Source organism: Alligator mississippiensis, chromosome 3 (assembly GCF_030867095.1).
Source record: "Alligator mississippiensis isolate rAllMis1 chromosome 3, rAllMis1, whole genome shotgun sequence".
Taxonomy (NCBI): Eukaryota; Metazoa; Chordata; order Crocodylia; family Alligatoridae; genus Alligator; species Alligator mississippiensis.
In genome coordinates, this window is record NC_081826.1 from 57,940,945 (window position 1) to 57,964,626 (window position 23,682).

Below are 23,682 nucleotides of genomic sequence, written 5' to 3' on the forward strand. Positions count from 1 at the left end.
CTGGCAAATGCCTTTTAAGTGATCCTACTGTGCAGTAGCCTAATAATCCTGCGCAGTAGCATATGAGCACTGTCCATGCCGTGACACGCTACTGCACAGCATTTTTCAGCTACTGTGCAGTCAGAATCTCATGTAGATGCACCCAATGTGCTGTAAAAATCCTTGCATTTAACTTTCTAGAGTATAACACCATTATACTTAGTCTCCTTGTTAAATAAGTTTATCTGATACATGGCAAATCTGGGTTGCACTTGAAGTTATCTATCAGTTTTAAGGCAAGTAGATAGGAAATGAAAGAGTTTATTCTCCTCTGTCCACATCATCTTTTGGATGTTGACAGGGTCAGCACAAAGCACAGAAGGTTCTATGCCATTTCGAAAATGTCATTACTATTATAAAAGAGTCATAATTTGTTCCCTATATAGTGGCTGTCCCTGATTAGTCATAAGACAAAGCTTTCTTTTACTCATTATACATTCTTATTGCATATTTCCTTTTAGTGGCCATGTCTACACAAGATGCTGACTATGCAGTTCTTACTGCACAGTCATTTAGTATTTGTATACACTAAATGACTGCACAGTAGCATCCCCAAAGGGCTTTTTGGTGATGCTGACTGCTCTGCAGTAGCTCATTACTACTGTACAGTAGCTTGTTACTACTGCACAGTAGCATTATGTCACGCGACACTACTTCGCAGTAGTAAGAATCTACTACGCAGTCAGTGTCTTGGTTAGATGCACCAATGGCATATTCTGAGTGCAGAATATGCCATTTGCAGAGTGTACTGAATGGCAGTATTTTGCACTCATTCTGCCTGATTATTGGGCTTTCTGGGGAATCCCTGCCTGGGTTGAGGTGACAGAATTCATATCCATTCTAGATGTGTAAGAATTCCACAGAAATGCAGCACAATCCCATTCTAAGCCATGTGTAGACTTAGACCAGATGAGGCATGTAAACATAACTTTCAATAGCCACAAACCACCAACACAGGGACATATTTACTTTTAAAATCAATATGATTTTCTATACCTTGGAGGCATACAATTTTCTTGATAGTAAAAGAAAAAACATAAAAAAATCCCCAAACATACCTGTGTATAATGAGTACAGACAGGACCAGAACACCTAAAAGGACAATACGGGTTGCATTCATGAGGATAAGGGTAGGTAAAGTCTCTCACTTCATCATACCACGCTTGGACATGAAATGTCAGAGGCCTATACCTATAAAACCAAAAGCAATTCTTCAAATCATTGCACAACAAACCTGAAAAGTTATACAGTATTGTCTCACTTGAGTTTTACATAGCAAACAAGGTTAAAAAAAAACTGTTTGTGGTATATTTATGGTATCTTGAACTACCTTCCCCAGTGTGCCCCCAAATTCTGTCCAATTGATGGAAGAAGGCTCGCAGGTCCATGTTCCCACAGACAAGTTTCCGCCCAGGATTCTGCAGATCTCTCCAGCTCTACATCCCATGACTATAGTTTAAAAGAAAGAAATAGGTACATGCTTCTTAGGTACATTTCCTGGATATTCTGTGTATTTCATAAATCTCACCAAAGCTATTTATTCATAAGTTTCCTGTTCCTCCCCATTCCCTCAATTAAGAGGACTCCTTTAATGTTGTGATGTCCCATTTGGGTTTTTTAAGAAAAGCATCTTTATACAACTGCATAAAAATGGATGTCACATCTTACGCAAGGGTTACGTTCTAAAGGCAGCGTGTAAAGGCGAAAATCGTGTATAGTGAAATTGTATATTACCGTGCCAACGGTGACTGCCTCTGCCTTCAAAACCTCCCGCCGCTGCCGTGGAGCCGCGCTTAGAGCTGTGTGGCCGGCGGCAGTGGTGCAGTGTGGGGTGGTGGTGAGGATGGCTGCATGACGCCCAGCTACCACCATGCTTGGCAGCCGGCCACACAGCTCTGGGCACAGCTCCATGGCAGCAACGGGGGTTTTGGAGGCAGAGGCAGTCACTGCTGGCAGCGTGGTGGTGGCCAGGCCTTCAGGTAAGCGGCAGCGTCATGTGCAGACTTAAGGCCAGCCCCCACTCCCCACCTGCGTATGGTTGAATTTGCGAAAATTAAATGCGCATTTGATGTGACATGCCTGTATTTTTATAACATTATTTTTTCCCACTGAAACATTCCTCTAGAAGCAAAATACAGCAACATCGTGGAATATCTGAAAGATAAACTATTAAAGTGACAGTCTTAGTTCAGCTTTCTAGGTGAAACGTGGTACCTTTTTATTTTGTGAGATTTCATTTTTAGCAATAGGCAAATAACTTTAGCCCAAAGTATTATCCTGCCCTCTTTCAACATAAAACTTTAGTTCCCTAAACCAATAGTTTATCAGAAATTAAAATTTTATCCTTTTTCATAATTAGTTCATGTTAAAATAACATACAGTGAAACAAAGTATTTATGGAACACGGCATGCTTTCAACATCTAAATAAATGCCTGTGTCTGGGAGTACAGTTAAGCTGGTAAAATAGAATATATTCAGCATGTGAAACAAAACACTGCATATCAGTAAGGCAAGAGATTTCCGTTAAATTCTAACACATTTAACAGAAGTAAAATAAACTGACAAAACCAACTTATATATTACTTTTTGTCTGTTTTTCATAATATCCTATAGAAGTATTTGTCTGAACTGGCTTGTAAGTGAAAGAGAAATGCAAGTCACCTTTTCTGAAATGTATATATCATTAGTAAAGACTATACCACCTTGTGTACGTGTTTCTCTGTGCAGTGGTAGATCAGGCAAAATACCAGTTTTAGAAGAGAATTTGCTCAAACTGGAAGAGAAAATTTCCTTTTTTAGGTCTAGCATTCTTACTGCTGCCTGACTTCTCATGTATCCTAGCTGAAATTTAGAGAAATGGCTTCCAGGTAGCTAAAAGGTTGCCTTGACTGGCTGAAATGGAAGTTCTTCATATCAAGAAACTGCAACATTTCCAGGAAGCAATTAAGTTAATTGATGGAAGACAAAATAATTATGTTGTATGTTTAGTCTACCAGTTTCTTGGGAAAGAGCATGAGCTATCAAAATAAAAAAGAAATCAATTTTTCCTTATTCTATTTCCCCCACAGAAGCTGGAGCTGCCATATAAAAATCTTTTGCATAGTTAAAAATGGAAAGCTCTAAACTAGAGATGAACACAGAAATGTCACAGTGAAATAACATGTGCCATATCATGTTGTAGTGATTCTCAACCAAGGTGCCTGGGCTATGGAGACCCTTTGAAGGTGACACCAGGTGTGAGGAAATAAACAGATAAGCATGAGCTCAGGCTTGTCCCTGCCTGTCCATTCTCCTGTCTCCACTGCCCAGCCATTCTGCAAGGAAATAAGCACAGATATATAAAATTAGTTTTTGAAACTGTATGCACTCATTTCACAAAAGTTATGAAGGGGTGCCTCAAGTTCAGTGCAGGGTGCCATGACTCCAAAAAGGTTGAGAACAACTGACATATTGTCACATATGTTACAAATCTAATGCATTATATCTCCCATCTCAATGAAAATTATATATGTTTTTCTATTCTCCAAATCGTGTTTCTCAAAATGAAAATTTATTTTCAAGATATCTATGATGTGGTGACTTGACTTGTCTTGGACCATTTTTCTTATCAGTGTATCCATAAGACATTTTAAAAATAACTTTGGATCCCCAAACTCTAATATTTATTATAACTGAATACAGGATATTAATGATGAAGGGGACTTTTCAAGTAAATTATTTGTGGACTGCCATGAACAACTGGTGCCTCCCGCAACTGGAGGGGCACCATGGCAGCCAGCAGGGACCGCCCACAGCTGCCACACACAGTGTCGGCAGCGGGCAGGGGGAGAGGCAGCAGCAAGCAACAAGCAAGGACCACCCACAGACGCCACCAGCCATGCTGGTGGCAAGGAGGGGGGACAGGTGCCAGCAGCAACTGCCCTCAGAAGCTGGCGGCGGCCAACCTCGGGGTGGGGGGGATGTGCCTCCCCCCACCCCCCCTACACGTCGTCTATATGGACTACAAAGCCCATTGCAGTCAATGGTAGCTTTTCTATAGACCTGCTGGGCCCTGTCAGAGATCTGTTGTTCAGTCTTTTGCCACCAAAGGACATGTAGGACATGCACTTGGCCCAATCGAGATTTAAATGTCATAAGCAATAAAGATTCCTCACTTTCCATGAGAACATATTTTAATAAATGTCAGAGTCAGGAAATTTTGAAAGATGTTCTAAATTACTCTTCTTCTTATCCTACCATTTCTAGTTAGAGTTACATGTATTACAAGATTTTAATTTTTCTCCTTACTAAATCAACATATTTTCTTTCCCTCCTTATCATATCAGTCCTCCAAAAACATGTAACTATCTGATTTCCATTAGTCATATCTAGCTCTTTTGCTTTATAAAATTCAACACTAGTACAGTTCCTACACTCAAATGGAGTCATGACATAGTTATACGCAAAAATAACATCACTGAATTGTTCCACTGCTATGTGACCTGGAAAAATGCAACAATGTTGAATTTTACTCATTTTTTTCAATATTTAGATTTAGTTCAGTGAACTTGAAAATGGCTGGTTCAAGCTGCTTTGTATATATTCTGAATCCTTTGCCCAGTTCAATTTAAATCCAACTTATATTCTAAACAATTACCCATATGAGTGGTTTTATTAAATGGATCTTTATATTTTATTAAATGGAGTCGTGCTTTGCACTAATGCAAAATCAACAATATAATTTTCCTTTGCATGTATGTCTTCAATAGTCTGTATTTAAATTAAACTAACCTATATTTTAATCTTTAAAGACACTCAGAATCATATTAAGCTTTCTGTCCAAAGACCCGTTAATGTCTTCCCACAGCAAGGTATTTTTGCCATTTTATTTTTAGAAATGCAAATACTTTATGCAGCTATTCCAAAATTAAATTGTGGCTTATTGCAAAAACCAATCTACTTAGTCTGTTACAAACATTTTTTTTGCAAAATTTTTTTGCAAAAAAAGAGCAAAAATTTCTTCTGATAATGATGAACAGGCCAACCAAGTCTCTGCAATGATAGACTTTGATTAAAATACATCATTCATTGTCACCAGCCATGACAGATGAACATCAAGACTCCAGGATACTGTTGAGATTGGAAGGCGTCTTCAAAAAAGCTTCTGTAGTGTTTCCATTTTTCAAATACTTTCTGGCTAGGAGGCACGGAATACTATTCTCTGCTCTGTTTTGTCCACATTACCAAATATCCTCTCTACTCCACCCTACTTACCCAGTCAAAGATAGGAATGCACACTTTCTTTCAGTATTTGCGTTACAACCTCAACTTCAACTGAAAAACATTTTGTATGGTTAAGTAGAGTAGGTGTAAAGAAATCCCTTGCACTCCCTGATCTTGGAGGGCCCTTCAACCTAGGTCATTTTCACTCAAAGAACAAAGTACTCAAAGCAACCATCCTTGACCTCCAATATGCCAAGGACTGTGCCACCCTTGCACACACTCAAGAAAATCTCCAGAACTTTTCAGAGAAACCTACCAAATTTTGGGCTTCTCTCTCAATATCGAGAACTATGGTGCTCTATCAGCCAGCCTTGGCCCATGATTGTGATCCACTCCCCAAATTACCATTGAGGGGAAGATCCTGGAGGTAGTTGAGCACTTACCTACTTCAGTAGCCACGTCTTTCAGAATGAACATTGATGAGGAGAGCCAGCACAGGATCTGGTGTGCAAGTGTCTCTTTTGGGAAATTGCTTTGGTATGTCTTTATTCATTGTGATCTCCAAAAAGATACCAAGATCCAGATCTACAATGCAGTCATTATCCCCACCCTCCTCTACAGATGTGAAACTTGGATGACCTATCATTGTCATCGCAAGAGCCTGGAGAGGTATCACTGTTGCCTCTATCTTCCTCGCATCAAACGGGAAGATTGCAACACAAATGCCAGCATCCTTGCTGAAACCAATGCTACCAGCTTTGAGCCAGTGATCCTCAAGTAGCAACTTCATTGGACTGGACATTCACTGGACTGGACTGAGTGTGCATATGCCTGAGTCTCAATTCCCAAAACAAGTACTCTGCTCCCAGCTTACTAACAGCCTAAGATCTTGTGGTGGCCAGAAAAAATGCTACAAAGACACATTGAAGGCATACCTCCTGAAAATGAATGCCACCATCAAGACTTGAGAAACAACTGGCTCCCACAACTGACAGCTGAATCCAATGGCACCACACCTTCAACCAAACAGCCCATTTCAAGGTAAATCAACTTGCCCTTGAAGCAGAAAAGGGAGAGAAAGGAAAAGGAAATGAATCTCATCCTGCAGCCTATTCACCCCTGCAAAAATACCCATGACTTCTGCGGATGGATCTGTGATTCTTAGGATTGACTCTTATATCACTTCAAGACCAACAAGTGAGCTGTGGTAGAGATCATACTTCAGTCAAGGAATTGCCAATGGATTGATCTGATTTACCTAAAACCAGCTGAAAACAGCTCCAAGGAAACATTCCAACAGCTGCGGATTGGTAAAATGCAGGGATACCTCACACATACCATGCAATCATGCCCTGCTCCCCAGCACTTAGGACAAGGCATTGTGGTAGCTTTACAACATCACACATTCCCCTCACATATGTGAGATACTCTGGACTTTGGATCTGAAGAGATAAGGATGGCTCTACCCGGGAACAGCAGCTTAAAACAGACAAAATTTAACCTGGGATTGGGGCCATGTCTTTATAAAGGGCCACATTCTGACACCCATCCCCAACTTGATGATTTGTTTTTTTGGCAACAAAGTAATGGCCTTGATGCAAAATGTCTGGATTCTATTTTCATATAAAATCTTAAAGACACTCACAGGAGCTCTTCAGGAAAACAATCACCCATCTGTTCCATATCAGAGCAACTCCAGCACCAGTAAAACAGATTGGAGTTCTGAAGTTATCAAGCGGAAAACCAGGGATCAGCACATTTATTAGGTGACAGAGAGGATGAGGAGCTTAGATTGGGAGTTGAAAGATGTAGTCAGCAAATAAAATAGATAGCCAGCATTAGCAGGTATCTTACTCTGCAACAAAATTAGTGATCTTAGAGTGGTTTCTAACTCAGTGTATAAATGAGCATACCTTACAAAAATCACTCCGTTTGAATGTCCAATTGTCTATGCTGTCTAGAATGCCTGAAGCTCAGGGAGGATCTTCATACGAGCTTTACTTTCTATGCTGTGGTTATGCCCTCAGTTAGCATCAGTGAGGACTACTCATGTTGCATCTCTCATGGTGTGGCTTCCCTCTTGGCTCCTCTAGCCTGGAGGTTTCTCCATTAAATACATGCTATCATTGCCCTTCCCAGGTCCTACCCATTATCCTTACTGACAAGAAAAAACAGATTACAGAAGAGAAACTCCTCTGGTTCCTCAGTCTATGATACATACTAGAAAATTAAGTGACAATTAGAGTTGGGCTGGTCAATTTTTTGGTTAATGTTTTTGATGGAAAACTTGATTTTCAACATTTTTTGGAAGGTTACTTGTTTCCTCAAAGATATATGCTTTTCCATCACAAATTCAAACACCTGAAAATTGACAAACTGATCCTTGGTGGTGTTATATTGAATCATTCTTTTTGAGAAAAAATCTAAAATTTATACCAGGAAAAAAAATTAAATCCCAAAACACCAATTTTTCCAATGAGCTATATATCCAAATCACAGTTAGTTTTCATTTATTCCTTTAAAAAAATTCACAGTAATAACTGCCAAAAATACGAGGTTATCAAAATTTGACCCAAGAAAGGTAAGTCCTTTTAATGTTTGATCTATTATAAAATGTTATACTTTAGTTATGTATTATGTGCATCATTTATCAACTGCTTTCTTATAAATAGCACTGACAACATAAGTAATTTTTAGACTACTGTAGAAAGAATACGGTGCCTGAAGTTTTAGGCAATTTTCATTTCACTATGTTCGCAAAATGTCTGCAGTCTCTTAATAGGTTATGGGAACTGTCTCACCAATGATAAACATCAGGGACTGTCTGTGAAAATATGTGTCATGACATCTTCATAAGTGAATGCATCCATGAATGATGTTAAAATAATCTTGCCGTACGTGAAACGTTTGTTTTAAAAATGAAAAATTTTAGCTTGAAATCTGAAAGGAATAGTTTCTTCTCTCTAAGAGCTTACGTCATTTAATTGCATTACATAATTTAGCTCCTCAGCAGGCCAATCCATTCACCAGATAATCCCACCTTCCAGAATGAAACCCAGTTATAAAATAGAGCATAAAATAAAAAGAGAGTGCCATCAAGTTGCGGAAGGATTCGTATCCAAACATGAAACGGAGAGCCTGTGTGTGTGTGTATGTAGGTTGCTTCATCACCAAATAATGCCAAATTCCTTATCTTCCTTTCCTGTATACATATCATACAAGGTATTAAATTATTCCATGGCATTCAGAAGCTGAAATAATTGTCCTGTGTGTGCCTTGTAGAAGAAGGATATAGTCATCTGTTCCGGAAGCGCTCCCTTTAAATAGAAGTTCGACAGCATACCCCCATGCAATGGATCATCTATGGGGACTAAACCCTAATTATCAAAAAAACCAGCTCTGTCACATGTTCTTAGATGCTTATTCTCTGCACGAACCAGTAAGCAGAGGAACAAAGCACTCTTCAATAGCATAGGCTGTGGCCAGAAAAACAATGGTGATTCTTGTTTGTCAAATGGCTTCATGCACTTCATGACTTCTTTCAGAAGAGAATACAAAAGTTAAAAAACAACGTAGCCCTAGCTCAAAAAATATTTGTCCTTGACCTAAAGCAAAGCTATCCCTACTCACTATAGCAAAAATATGGGGAAGAGGGCGGGGGAGGTGTTCTCCATCAAAATTAAGGGTATGATTTTATATATTGGTTCTTTCAGAATTGAAAGATGGAGAATCTCTCCTGCCCCCTAACTGGACTTAAGACCTTTGAGTTTCTATTTTAATTGTGGTAGTGTCCATTTTCACATCTTAATTCATATTATCCAGTTTGCTGTTGCTGCTAGAGCTAATAAAATCATCATCCGCACTGGGCGCATCTACACAAGACATTACATGCAGAGCTGATTAAGTAGCACAATAGCACAGGTATTTCCTGCCCATCTCTATAAACGTATGGTCATATTAATGAGAACAACACTAAAAGTTTAGTTGTTGTCTTTGTCTAAACAAATCCTCCATGACGTCCCTTGCTACAATTCTTTACTACAGTTCTCTAGATGCTCTGGTATTTAGTGAGCTTATGCTAGAAATTATTTCCATTCCTCTCTTCCCCCTCCACTCCCTCCCTTCAAGGTGCTTTGAAATCATCACAACAGCAAAAGGAAAAATATGTATTTTCTGTATTTCTACCTAAAACATGTTATCTACAACACTACCCCAACAAACAAAATTACTCCAGTCTAGTAATATGACGCCTTGACAAAAAGCAACATCAAAGGATATATTTTTGATGCTACACCTGTAGTAGCACAGCCTGTTTTTCAAAGGAAATATTTCTACACAACTGGGGGGACCCCACATATTTCTGCTTTTTAGATAAGACATACTATAGTTTCATCATGATCAGCCTTCTATAATGGCATTATAATAGGGAGTTGCTTCCCGGCCACTATTAGGTGTGAGACCCTGAGTACAACCACTCACTTGGGAGCCACACCAAACTTCTTCTGTCACCAGCAGGCTCATTCAGGTGCAGTTGGAGCCAGCCTCAACACCGGGAGTGACCAGGTCCCCACCTGCTCCAGCCAGGAGCCATGCCAGATTTCTGCCACCACCAGCTACCTTGTCTGGGAGTCAACCTGAAAGTGCCGGCAGGCCCCAGCTTCTGGCAATCCCCAGCTGCTGGCAATCATGTGGCTGGGGAGCCAGACATTATTGGCCCCTGAGAGACCCAGCGGCCCCAAAAGTGAGACGGCTAACCCCGGAGAGGGGAGAACATGGTCTTCTGGGCTAGGGACAAACATTACACATAAATCAGTTTAAGGGATCAGAAACTGGTTTAAACTTGTAACAGAACAGACATTCAGTGCACATAAACCAGTTTGAAAATGGCTGAAATTGGTTTGAGATAAACCCGGTTGAATGTAGTATCAGACTTAACTGATTTGGGTCAAGCCGGTTTATGCAATTTCTGCCCCAGACCCCTTCCTGGTTTAACTTAAACCAGAATTTCCCAGCATCCTAGATGCTTTGCAGCCCTGGGCTGCCCCTTCCCTCTGCTCCCTAGCTGGAGCTCTGGCAAAGATAGCAGGCACAGCAGCATCTTCCTGGCTTCCCCATGCTGCCCTGCAAGCAGGGATTCCCCCTCCCCTCTCCCACAGCATGGACCTTAGCCAGCATGCGGTATGCTATCTAATTCTGAGAGGCATCTTTGAAAGGCAGACAGGACAAAGGCAGACAGGACAGTGTCTGCTTAGGGCTTTTTGGAACTAATCAACAGGTCACCTGGTCCCTCTGTTCCTTCCTTGGAAAAAGATGTTTAAGAAGAGCTTCAACTAATGGGAGGGAGCTTCAACTAATGGGTTTTTGTTTTGTTTTGTTTTGTTTTGTTTTGTTTTGATGGGGTTCTAAATGCTCTGTTAGCCTGCTGAGCTAGTCAGGACCAGCAAGGGTTGGGGGGGACCTCTCCCTAATCAGAGCATCCTGCCAGGGCCTGATCACATCCCCCCTCAGCTCAGCATTATAAAACGGAAGGGAGGAATGCTCTAGCACTTCTTGGCTTCTAGATCAGGAGCATGACGAACCTGGGTCCCATCCCAGGATGAGCCTCAGGTAATTGGTGTGACCTGATGAAGAGTAACTGGTGGAGAAGAGTTGGCCACTCAACCTACCAGTGCCAGGATTGGGACACATGTGGGAAGAAGGTGTGAGGCTTCTCTGGGGGGTTAGTGGATGGAACTGGTGAGCTGGTGATAGTGGTGTCAGTCAGAAAGGATACCACCAGAGAAGGTGCAGATTTGGTACGTCTGAAGGATGGAAAATATGGTAATTGATAAGACATAAATAGGAATTAATCGATTGATGAAAAATCCATCAAAGATGCACAGGGGTTAAGTGATTAATACTGGACTCTCATGGTAAATAGACATAAACGAGGACCCCTTTTGATTGAGGGCATGCATACGAAGTGTGCATAGGAATTGACAAGGTGTAAACAAGAAGAAATTGAGCCCTGAGGAGCTCATGATTTGAAAGGGGCTGAACAAGTGTTGAACAACTGTGAGAGCCACCAGTTGAGAGACTCAGGTATACTTGAAAGGTTATAGGATCTACCCAGCAGGTATGGTAAGGGAACAGTGTAGGAGAGGTGGAACCCTGTGAAGAGGACATACTCCCCAGTGAGAGAATGCTCTTTTCAGTATTTTCAAATTTGCCCCTCATTTCCATGTGCTCAGGAAGATCCAGGTTCTGACAGTAAGAGGATGGGGGGGAAGGGCTGCAGCAGGGAGAAGCTGGAGGGTAGCAGGTCAAGGGGCCACCTGAACCTCCCCCCCCCCATTTATTTTCCATGCTGTAGCAGTGGGAGGGGGGACAAATTCAAGGCAAATCTCCAATAATTAGATTATATGCCTAGAAAATTATAACGAATTTATAATTTTTCCATATACTTTATAGAATCTAATTAATATGGGGGTCATCTTACATTTGAGTAAATATGGTAATAACCTTAGAAATTCACATAGGAAGAAAGCTGTGACTTAATTTCAGCCATAAGAGAGAAAAACTGTTACAAATCAAAATACAGAAAACAAATCACTGAATAGAAACCAATGGTATACAAGGTTCAAGTACCCAAGGAGTCATAGTAAGCAGTTCTTCCAGGGTGAAAACTCTCTGGTTTAAATATTATTCAATATGTAACTACCAGGTTATAAAAAGAGTTCTTGTAATTATGTTCTTCATTTTCCTATGCCTAAAATAAGCCACAGTCAGATTTTTAAAATGGCCTCTGCTTTTGAATGCACTTATCTACCTGTATAAGGAAATACAGAAATTGAACTGGGGCCCCACTGAAAATGTGGTTCATACTGATTTTCCATTTTTAAATCCCTCAATTTGTGAATGATAACTCAGATAATTTGCCTTCATGTAGTGTTCAGCACTTTAATAACAGAATCCCTACAAATACTCCAAATTCACAAAACTCAGTAGCCTACAGTTATACTGCTGTGGACTCTGGTTTCCAGGTTTTACAAGCTGTTTAAAGGTGAATCTGCTCTGTACTTAAAAAAATTACCACAAAAGATATGAATCCTTTGTACACTAGTCTTCACCTATTATTCATTTCCTTTAGACTAGTTACTGTAGGTTTTTTTGTTCCATCGCTCCCTTTTTTGTTACCTCTTAGCTTTTTTTTAGTGTAGTGAATGGAACTGCTTCATTAATGTAATATTAACACTGGCAAATGACTATACTGACAAAATTCAGACAAGGATAGCCTCAGAAACTTAAGTTTGATCCAGTACAAATATTTATGGTATCTCTACTTCCTTGATTCACATGGCTCACAAGGTTTCAGTCCTGTTCAAACTTGAACTAACAGCAAAAGATTCATGAGGACTGTTATGCTGGCAAAGAATTTCTAGAGGACAGCTTCTACCATGTCACCTATTTCAGGGGATACTAAGAGCATGTGTCACCAAGAGAAATAGGACCTGCCAAAAACAAAGACAGATTTTTTTTTCCTCCTCTGCCCTTGTGCAATGTATGAAATTTTATTTATTGGTCCAGGCCCAAGAGGCTGATAGGCAAGTTAATCTGGAAGCTTTCTTCTCAGAGGGCACATCTACACGTGAAATTAATTAGACAAAACAAACTCCAGCACAGTTCAGAAATCACAATCTAAATTATTTTAACTGAAACAGTTAAACAGAAATTTTAGAAGTGCCTTAGCTGTGTTCCCTGGCAGTGGCGACACATAGGGGGAAAGCACCGGTGCACCCCCTGACCAGCCACACTCGCTGCTTTGGCGACAGGCAGGGGAGGCAGGCAGAAGTGCTGATGCCTCCCCCACAAGCACTGGCCAGGGAGTGGAGCACCATGGCCTCGGCGATTGGCTGTCTTGCAATCGGCTGTAGGGAATTCCAGGCCCCCCCGGTCAGTAAGATTGGATGGGAGGGGACCCCCCTCCCCAATCACTGACTAAGGCGGCACCAGTTGCCCATGTTACCTGGGAGTTGTATTTAAGTGTCCCATGCTCCTATTTTCCTCTAGAACACCTATTGGCAACTTTTTCAGAAATGACCCTCACCCAGCTCAGGTCAGGCACCAGGACTCATCTGCAACTGCTTCTGATTCTTCCCACTGTGGCACAGAGAAACCTCCCACTGCTGCCCACCCCTTCCTCCTCCTCTCATGCCACAGAACACCACCAACCCCCTCCACCCAACCACAAGCCAGATCAAAAGTCCCCTGGGGCCAGATCCAGCCTGTGGGCCATATGCTGCTGACCCCTCCTCCAAAGACTTGACTTGTACAATGTTTTCCAAAATATACCATCGCCTCTTCCTTCATGATGGGAGATACATCATAGAGGTTACATGAACAGTGCTTCATAGGAGATGAGGTCTTGCTAGAAAGCCTATCACACAGGAGAGGATATGAGAGCACAAGGCATCAGAAGTATCTAAGGTACAGGCAGTCCTTGACTTACAGTGTTTCGAGTTACAAGGTTTCACACTTAGATTTACAAATTGACACCTTGTTTCAACTTTATGATGTCAGTTTCGACTTTACAATGCTTGATCCGATGCAATGGCTCACCAGTGAACCAGTTCACTGCATTGCTCATCTCCCTGGAGAACATAAGTCTAAACTTCCTTGGACACTTTCTTTAAGAAAGCAGACAAGACTGCAGAAAAACCTGCAGCCAAGACTCCTGAGAAGACTCCAGCCAAGAACCATTCAAAAAGTCCAACCAAGAGCTCTTTAAAAAGTCCAGCAAAGTCACCTCAAAGAAGTCCTTCCAAATCAATATGTTTGCCATTAACAATATAAATACATAAATGTAGCTATGACGGTTAGGGTTACAGGACAGCCTGTACTTCCATGGGATATCCAAACCAACATTTTCTTTTTGGCAAAATATTTCAGTTTGGTGTTATTCATTGTTATCCAGGAGAATTTGCAGTTTTCCCACACAAAAACGAATACTTTTTTTTTTTTTGGGGGGGGAGGGGGGGAGGAGGAAACCATTTAGAAAATCAGAATTGTTGTTTAACATTTGCAGTCAGTCAGTCATCACTTGACCTAAAGCATGGGTGACCAAAATGTGACTGTTTTGGACTCCTAGCTCAAACTCAACACTGTAGTAAAAATGTTTAATTGTGACCACCTTAACAGCAACTGTTCTAAAGAATGCTAACTGTGTGTATAACCCCTCATTTGTTTTCTGTTGCTACTGCCTGGTAATATAATCTATCTGCATAGGTGTTCTTTTGTAAGCCTGTGAGCGGAACCAGCAGCCCAGAACGAGGAATAAGAGATGCTTTCATTTATTAGAAGAGTTTCAAACCTTCTTCCCTAGGACTTTTTTCTTGTTTCATAAACAAATTATTTGATATAAAAATTAATACAATTTCCAGAAACTGTGGTTTCCAGAAACCCTGTGGTAGACCCACATCACTCTGAGATCAGGTGGTAGAATCCATCCAGTTTCTTGGCCAGATAAGGAATAAAAACAACTTCCTTCTGTAGGCCACCATCATCACAGCCATTTCCCTTATAATCTCACACTATCTCCCATTTTGCAGGCAGTATCTAGTGCTACAGAGTATTTTTCTGCCTTATCTTCAAATGGATTAGCTTCACTCCATTTGCTGCCCTGACCCCTAACTCATATGCACATAGGTCTGTCACTGGTGGGACTTTGCAATGAAGGTGCTCTGCATGTGCTAAATTAGCCCAGGCTAACCTTGAAGTGAAGGTGCTTGATTCAAAGCTTGAGCGTTCCTTATTCCGGGGGTAGCAAAACAGCAATTTGAATTACAGTAACTTATCTGCTGTTAACAACTCAGCTGCTGCTCAAGAACTAATCTGAGTTAACTGTCACAGAAATGAAAAAATCAATTAATCATAAATCTCTTTTCAGGAGGACAGAAAATACAGGTATAATATTTTAACTGGATGAAGATTCACATATACAAAGAAAGGGGAAAAAGCATATGGAGTTGGCCAGGAATGAAAGAAACAGAGGTGTAATTTAAACTCAGTAAAGATGGAAAATACAGTGGGCACCACTGAAAGTAAACATTTACCATGGCATAGTATAAATACCTTATTGCTATATGCATTCTAAATATAGGGAATAGAGTGGCAAAATAAATAACATGGTACTGTATGGTATTTATTTACTTTTAAATAGTATCCACTGTACTCTTTATGACTAATTCTCTGAGAAGGAAAAATGGAAGGAAGAAGCACTGGATGATAAATATCACAATCAAATGAGCCAAAGGTAAATAAAAATAATAAAGTCAGGTGTCAGATACCAAAAATGTAAAGCTTGTGGAAGGGATCCTAACAAGTCATCTGGTCCAGCACCTGTACTGAGACAGAATTAAGTACACCTCCTAGACCATTCAAGAAATGTTTGTATAAACCAGTCTTAAAAACATCCTATGGTGGAGATTCCACAATATCTTTAAGTAGTCTGTTCCCATATTCCATCAGTTAAGTGTTTTTTTCCTACATTCAGTCTGAATCATCTTTGCAGCAAATACATTTATTTCTTCTGGTTGTTTTCCTATTGATCATGGAAATTGTTCTTGTAACAATCTTTTACATGTTGGAAGATTGTTAGCATGTCTCCTTTCATTCTCTTCTGAACTAAAAAGTTCATGTTTTTAACTCCCTCAGCATATTTTACTTTCTTTTGGGGTCTCTCCAGTTCGTCTACACTTTGAACACAGTATCCCAAGGAAAATATCATCAGTGCCACATAAGGCAGAATAATTACTTCCTGGCCACATCTACAGGTACAGCGAACTGTGCAATTGTTACTGTGCAGTCATTTGGTCATACACAAATACTAAATGACTGTGTAGCAACCAGCGTTACTGCACAGTACCATCGCCACAGTTTTTGCCTGATGCTATTGCACAGTAGCAACAGGCTACTGTGCAGTAGCTCATCGCTACTGCTCTGTAATGTTTTGTGTAGATGTGCCCTGTGTCTTACATGTGACACTCCTGTTAATATAGCCAAGAATAAGATTTGTCTTTTTTACATCAACATTGCTTTGTAGGCTTCTATTTCCTTTATGATCTACAGGAGCCTCTCAATCTTTTTCTGCCTCACTGCTGCCTAGTTAATTATTTCCCATTTAATATGTCCTTCATTTGCATGGTACTTTACATTTGTCTTTACTGAATTTCATCTTGTTGATTTTGGACCCTCTTTCCAATTCAGCAAGATTAATTTTGAATTCTAATCCTCTTTCAAAGTGCTTGCAACCCTAGCCCGTAGTTTAAGTACAGGTACTCCTCACTTAACGACCTACCTGTTTAACAACCGCGCGGACTTACGACCAGCTCTCCGAGCAGTCAGTATTGTACGAAACATATCGTGGAAAGGGCAGCACGGCGTCTCAAGCCAAGGCACGCAGTATCAAGGGGCGGCTCCTCGCTTATCGACCAATTCGCTTAACGACCTAGTCGTAGGAACGGAACTCGGTCGTTAAGTGAGGAGTGCCTGTATGTTCTTGATTCCATCATCTTGGAGAGACCACTGCAGAAATAACAGGCCTGGACAGTCCATGAAAGAAACCATTTGAAATGCCTTCTCACTTTGACAGTGAACAATAGATAACCACTTTTCTCAGAAAATTTTCAACTAATTGTACATCCACAATATGATTAGATCTAGACTGTATTACTTTAGCTTGTTTAAGGGAATGTAATGGAGGAAAGAATCAAAAGTCTTTACCAAAGTCAAATTCTATCATGTCTACAACTTCTCTCTTATCCACATAGATAGTTACCTTGTCAAAGAAGGAAATTAGATTGGTTTAACATGATCTGTTCTTGACATACCCATGTTCCTTTTTTTCTTTATACCCTTATTATCTTCTAGGCAATTACAAATTGATTATTTAATAAACTGCTCCACACACTTTCTCGGATTTGTTGTTAGTATAATTCCCCAGACCTCCATTTTTCTTTTCTTTAAAGAGAGATGCTCCGTTTGCTCTTCTCCAGTTCTCTGGCACTTCCCTTGCTCTTCACAAGTTCTCAAAAATAATCACTAATGGTTTACAGATTACTTTGGCTAGTTCTTAAAGTTCTCTGGGATTAATTTGATCATGCCACAGTAAATTAACATATCTTATCTACATCCAACTATCTTATCAAAATATAACTGTTCTTTTCCTATGCTAGCCTCTAGTCATATCTGCTTGTTAAAATTATTTTTTTGTAAAATATTGCTTGCAATTTACTTTTTAGTGAAGAGCTCCCTGGAACTACCTAATTTGCAAAATTTAGGTATTTGTCAGGATGACACAGATAATACATGATAGAGTTGTGAATACAACACACGAATTCAAACACTTCACTTCTCCTCCGACCACCAGACAACACTCCTTCCAGTTATGAAGAAAACTATTATAACTAAAGACTAGCAGTTCCATTAAGAGTATGTGGAACAGTTTAAAAAAGGAGAGAAAGGTTGGGTAATATTATTATAGAGGAATAGAGGAATCCATTTCCTGGAACAAAATTTAAATCATCTTAGAAATAGTGACTGGAACCTTGCTATATTCCCCAATTCCCCCATAGACTGAAATTTATAAAGCTTTAAAATGGGGAAAGATCCCTCAGCAGACCTATGGACTTGAGCTACATTTTTGGAAAAGAGCAGAAATCAGGAAAAATGTGGCTCTTCCCTTGAAGCAGAAGGGTAGCCTGCAGCCAAAAATATTGTTCCTGAAAACTGAGTAAGCTAAACCAATTTATTAAGTATCTCTGTATTATGATTTCATGTTTGTGGTTTTGGTATTAGAAGATTCAAAAACAGAAATAGGGACAAACAGAAATAACTAATGACATTTAGTCATTTTCAGTGTACTGTATTATAAGCACATTAAAATTTTGCTGGAATATTCTAGTTTCTAAGATGACCTGAAATAGTATATCTGCTCTAAAATACTTTAAAACAGTACTGTTTTAAAACTGCAAAATAAAGATTTGCTATTAGGACACCTTATTTCACAAACATCTTTCCAATTGAATATTTTAACAGTATTAGTGCTGAGAAGTTGCAATAGTATTGTAATTGATCTTGACTTCCCAAGAAAGAATGGGCCGAACCAATGGGCCGTGGTTGCGGCCGCTTCTGGGAGTGCCATGGTGCTCCACTCCCTAGCCGGTGCTTGCAGGGGGGTACCAGTGCTCAACTGGTCAGGGGGTGCACCAGCACTCTCAGGGCATGCATGTGCACCCCTGTGTACTTCTTATATGTTGCCAGTGGGTGATGCCAAGATAAATTGGATTTGGACAGTGGGATAGTGGGATCCCAGACCGTGTAATGTTGAGCAGGTGGCTGGCCTCAAGGTTTTTCAGATGGAAGGTACACACTTGTGTTTTTGTTGGATTGGCAAGAATTGTTTTTCAATGTAGTATGAGGTTAGTCCAATTAATGCCTCCCTTAGGGATTTTTCAACGTGGCCAAAGCCAGTGTTTTGGGCTGCTATGCACAGGTCATCTGCATATATTAAATCTTTTTTTCCAAATCAGTTGATTGGTCATTCATATATTGTTATATAACAGCAGTGCAAGTATGCTTCCTTGGAGGAAGCCATTAATCTGTTGCCTCCCATCCAGCTTCCCATCCAGTTTAACAAAAAAGTAGGGTTTGTATCAGCTCTGTAAAGTGTATATCTTTTGCCATTTCTAGGGTCTTGTGGAGGAATCATCAGTGGTTAACTGTATCTCAGACAGGTGGTCCAATGCATAGTGCTTTTAATCTGATTTGAAGATTGTTGAAGTGGAATTCAGCATATTGGAAAGAATCACACATTAATTATAAATGCCTGTCCTTTTTTTTTTTAATTATCATTATTTTGGTACACTTTTAAAAATGTTGAGACAGTAAGCCATTCTCCTGGTTTCCACCTTTAGCTACTTTGCTTTGACCTGTAGAGTTGCTGTTGGCATAACATCAATGAAAATCATAATATAGATTTACCCACTTGCTCTCTTGGATGCTTTCACATTGCAGCTTCCTTTGCTGCATAATGCCACATAGAATGAGAGGATAAGTCAACGTCACAGTGTTCTCTGATTCTGTGTCAGTAGCCTCTGAGCGTATATGTGATGTATACTGTCTAGTCTGTTCGTGTATGTAAATCACAGTCGCCCAGATTAAGTCTCAAATTACCAGATTATTCCCCATTTCTTTTTCTCAATGGTGACCCCAGATCTTTCCTGCCACATCTTGATATTAAAGGATTTATACCAGGAGTGTGCAACTTAAACACCACTGGACAATGAGGTACTGATCAATTCCCTTGAGCTTTTGAATTTTCTCATAAAATCAACTGGTTGACCGGAAAATGAAAACTAACAGTGTGTTCTTTATGATAAGGTTCTTTTATTAGGTATCTATCTAACATTTTTTCATTGTTTTCTCTTGTTTCTTAGGTATCACCACATCCTGGGCTGAAGAAAATGACAGAAACCTGTTCCCCAAACTATTGATAAATGTTTTCTCCTGTGGAGGTAAGTATTATGTCCAAGACCACCATCTAAGCATCCCAAAATAAACTCAGGTATTATAAACAAAGATAAGTTCCTGTCCTTTGGGCTCGACAAGCTAATTTCCCTTTTCTTTTCCCACGGGCATAAGTCCAACAAAAAAAAATAAGGTGCCTTCCCCTTTAATCACCCTAAATGGTGTCGGGCTTATTGAATTTATGTTTCTTCTTTACAAAGGTTCTGTAGCCCAACCTGACCTTGCAATAAAAATAATAATAAAGGTTTTACTTGTCACTGTAGGGCTCAGCTGTCTCTTCTCAGCTGGCCCTCTATTTCCCAAAGTCGCACCAGCTCCCCAATCACATTCCTGGCAATGATTCTTCAGTCAGTATCTCCCATCTTGACACAGTTTTCTGTCTTTCCCAGGCAGCTGACATCCGACTCCTCTTCGCCCCCACCTTCCCAATCGACTCTCCTCTCATTCTGGCGCACTGCGCCTCTCTCTGTTTTCATCCAGGACTCTTCCCTCCTCCCTCTCTCTCTGGTGACACTGTAGCTTCATCGAGCAGCTGCTCCAGAAACACGGCTTCCTCCTTTTCTTTGCTGGTTCTTGCCAGTGTTCAGCTCATGCCATCAACGGCTCTCTCTCCTCATGACAGCAGGCAAAGAAGCTGAAGCACTTCTGCCAAACTTTAAAGTGGAGCAGGAAAGTGGAAAACCAGAGGGGACGCTGGCAAGTTCATTCTGAAAAAAGTAGCTATGTTGTCGGCATTTTAAGTGATTTCCAGCCACTTAAAGGATTCCACAGACCACATTTCTCTGCTCTAAAGGAACAGAATTACATTTATCAAATATCCCCAAAAAGATTTGCCTAAACCAATATGACAAACAGACCAGAGACATGCAAGAGATAGGTCTTCCCACCATGCACAGAGATAAAGCGATCAAATCCACTACACATATTGTCTCTGTACCATAGATATGCTATAGACACTAATGGGTCAACACAGAAACAGCTGACAAGAATGAGTAAAGGGAGCCAATACTATATCTGGACTTCAGAAGATCCTGTAACAGAAGCACCTCATAATGGGGGAGAAAAGTCTTCAACCACTATTCCAGCCTGCCAACATGCTGGCTGACTGAATATATGTACCCTCAAATCCATGGAATGACTTTGTGTGACAGCGGATCAATTTCATCCAAAGTTTTGTATTAAAATGTATTTTTAACGTCAGTTGGAATTTGTCCAAGCGAGGATTAAATAAAAACAGAAAAACCTGAAAAAGAAGTTAGCCCTGAATGCGAGACTCAGGAGCCACAAAATATTAATGATTTTTTAAATTTTCTTCTTTCAAGAAGCCAGGCTATATGAGGTAACTGAGATGGAGTGGTAAGTCTTCATGGCTCTGAAATATGAGACTTCCTGAAAGCCCTGAGTCAGCCTTAAATTTAGAGCGGCAACATGGTGTGAGCACTGTCAGCACATCACTGACCATTATGAAAAAGCACACCGATAATGTGTCCTTCAAAGGGGCTCTTGACAATAGCCCAATACAAAATAATAGAAAGAAATAGAGTAATAATAAATGTCCATAACTCATATCTTGTATGGGTGGAACAGAAGATAAGTCTATACATTTTAATTATTTTTTTTCTTTTTCTATGACTAGGAAACAAAATTTCTACCCTCAGATACACCTGTATGATAGTGAATGGATACTGCAGAGTTAAATTTGAGAAACTAATTTGATCCAAAATATAACAAAAGTGTCCCACTTTTATTTCCTTGCTCAAGTTTATGAAATAAAGCCTTCAAAAAAATAAGTCATAGTCATTATAGCAACAAACCTGGCAGTGGGCAAATCTACATATGTATTAATGTGCTTTTCCTCATGTGCATTAAATTTAGTACCTTCAATGTGAGGTCCTAAATTAATGTGCATTAGGCTGCCCTAATGCGCAGTAACACAAGTGCATGCTTTGTAGGTGACACTTAATGTGCAGTAGCCTATTTTACTGTACATTAGCATACTAGTACTTTTTTATGCACTTTATAAAATTAAAACAAACAAAAAACCCTAACTTTCAACAATGCTATCTCCTAATTACAATAACTACAAAATTCATAGCACTTTCACAATGCCATAGTATAATGAAATTCCAGATTGCATTAAATGGAGTATTTATATTGGACTTAAATCGAGTTTAGAATCTTAAATACTCAGTAGTACCAATAGTAGTTTTTCTATGGAATGAAGATCTTATGTGAATTATACATATTCCATTTATTCTGGGAAAGGCATGTACTTCTAGGAAATGAAGAATACATGAGAGAAGTTAGATTTAAAACAAACTACATAATCAACTCAAAATTGTCCTTCTAAGGTTGTACTAGTTGTGACCATTTTTACAAAGAAAACAAAAAGCAAACCATTTCTATTTTCCATGTTATTCTACCTGTTCTCCACACACACTCTAGGAAATTCTCAGTTTGCATCTTCATGATCAAATTTATCAACAGAAGATCTTAGTACTTAGGGTATGTTGACACTACACTCCCAGCATATCATGGGATGGACAACCCATGCAAACTCTGCCCTCTGTCTCTCATGTACAGAAGTCAAACCCTGAAATGCACTAGTGAAGTCATTCCCACTCATCCCTAGTGGCTGTGCTCAACCACTCTCATACCTGAAGTCTTAAGGGCTAGTGGGGAGAGATGAATTAGCACATCAGCCACCCCACAATAATCCCGTAGGGCTGTGGAGAGCCAACAGGTAGAACTGAGTCCTTTTGAGTACACTGTAACTCCTAGATGCCAAATGAGAAGAGAGAGAGAACAGGGTCCTCACTCCCCCTTTCCCAGTAGCATTCTTGTACAACTCAAGTTGGGCCTACACACATATGCCTGTTGATGTATATTGTATGAAGCATCTTTATAATGCATGACTCAGAATCAAAAGCGAGTTCTTCTTTCTATTGATGTCCACATTTTGGATTGGGCTCACAATCATACTACGGTGGCTCTAAAAACTGTTCAATTGCTTAAGAGTGGCCTGAGGAAAAAAGATGTAATATGATTAGACATACCTAATGCTAACATAGATCTAGACCATGCTAGATTAAAATCTTTGTTGCAGGGAATGGTCAACAGGCATATCAGCACCCATTATTAATTGCCAGGTGCCTATGGACCTGGTTTCTGGTTAGGAGCCCCCTTGTTCAAGCAGCTATAGGTTCTGTGAGGGGTGTATTCTTTATGTGACAAGAGCCTCTTACTCTCTGTTACACTATCCATAAGGAAAGTCATGGCATTAAAGAATATAAAGTTAAACCTAAAGTTTATTTTACAAAAATAAGGATCAAAATCATTGAAATTGAACCCTAAGGAGCTGGAGTGCCAAAGAACCACAAAATAATTACTGTGTAACATCATAGCATTGACCTGACATTTCATCATTGCAAATTTGTGTCACATATGGTTGCAAAATCAAGATTCTGTCATTGTACTATCATATCAGGACACCATACATGGTGGTTTGGGGGCTTTTGTTTGTTTGTTTTTGTTGGGAAGGAGGGGTTGTCTTCCCCTTTCCCTACCTCCTGAATCCATTAAAAGTACTGTCAAAGCCTACAGCATCTAAGAGGACTCTCTCTCCTGCATATTGAAAAACAACAAAATATTGTAGTTTCAGTACCCTTGATATGTCAGAGAGGGGCAGGGCAATCACAGGCATCTTCCCCTTATTCTTTGCCCCCTGCACTCCAGATTCATGGATCATACAACAGAATTTGGGACAGTCTTTTAAACCAGGGATGTCAAAATGTGGCTCATGAGTTGGTTCCAGCCCGAAAAGCCCTATCATTAGAGACTTACCGAATTCACGGTGGAAGTGGACTTTGTGGACA

The 23,682-nt window shown here is 40.0% G+C and overlaps 1 protein-coding gene across 1 annotated transcript in view; it reads right to left on the reverse strand.

The window, feature by feature from the left end:
* CRISPLD1 (cysteine rich secretory protein LCCL domain containing 1) overlaps positions 1-23,682 on the reverse strand; it is a 57,365-nt gene that overhangs the window by 28,309 nt on the left and 5,374 nt on the right. Inside the window, exons 3-4 of the mRNA XM_006270615.4 lie at positions 1,370-1,488; positions 1,098-1,230 (exon numbers count right to left, since the gene is read on the reverse strand). Of these exons, the coding sequence (XP_006270677.1) occupies positions 1,098-1,230; positions 1,370-1,488 (252 nt within the window). The remainder of the gene's footprint in view (positions 1-1,097; positions 1,231-1,369; positions 1,489-23,682) is intronic.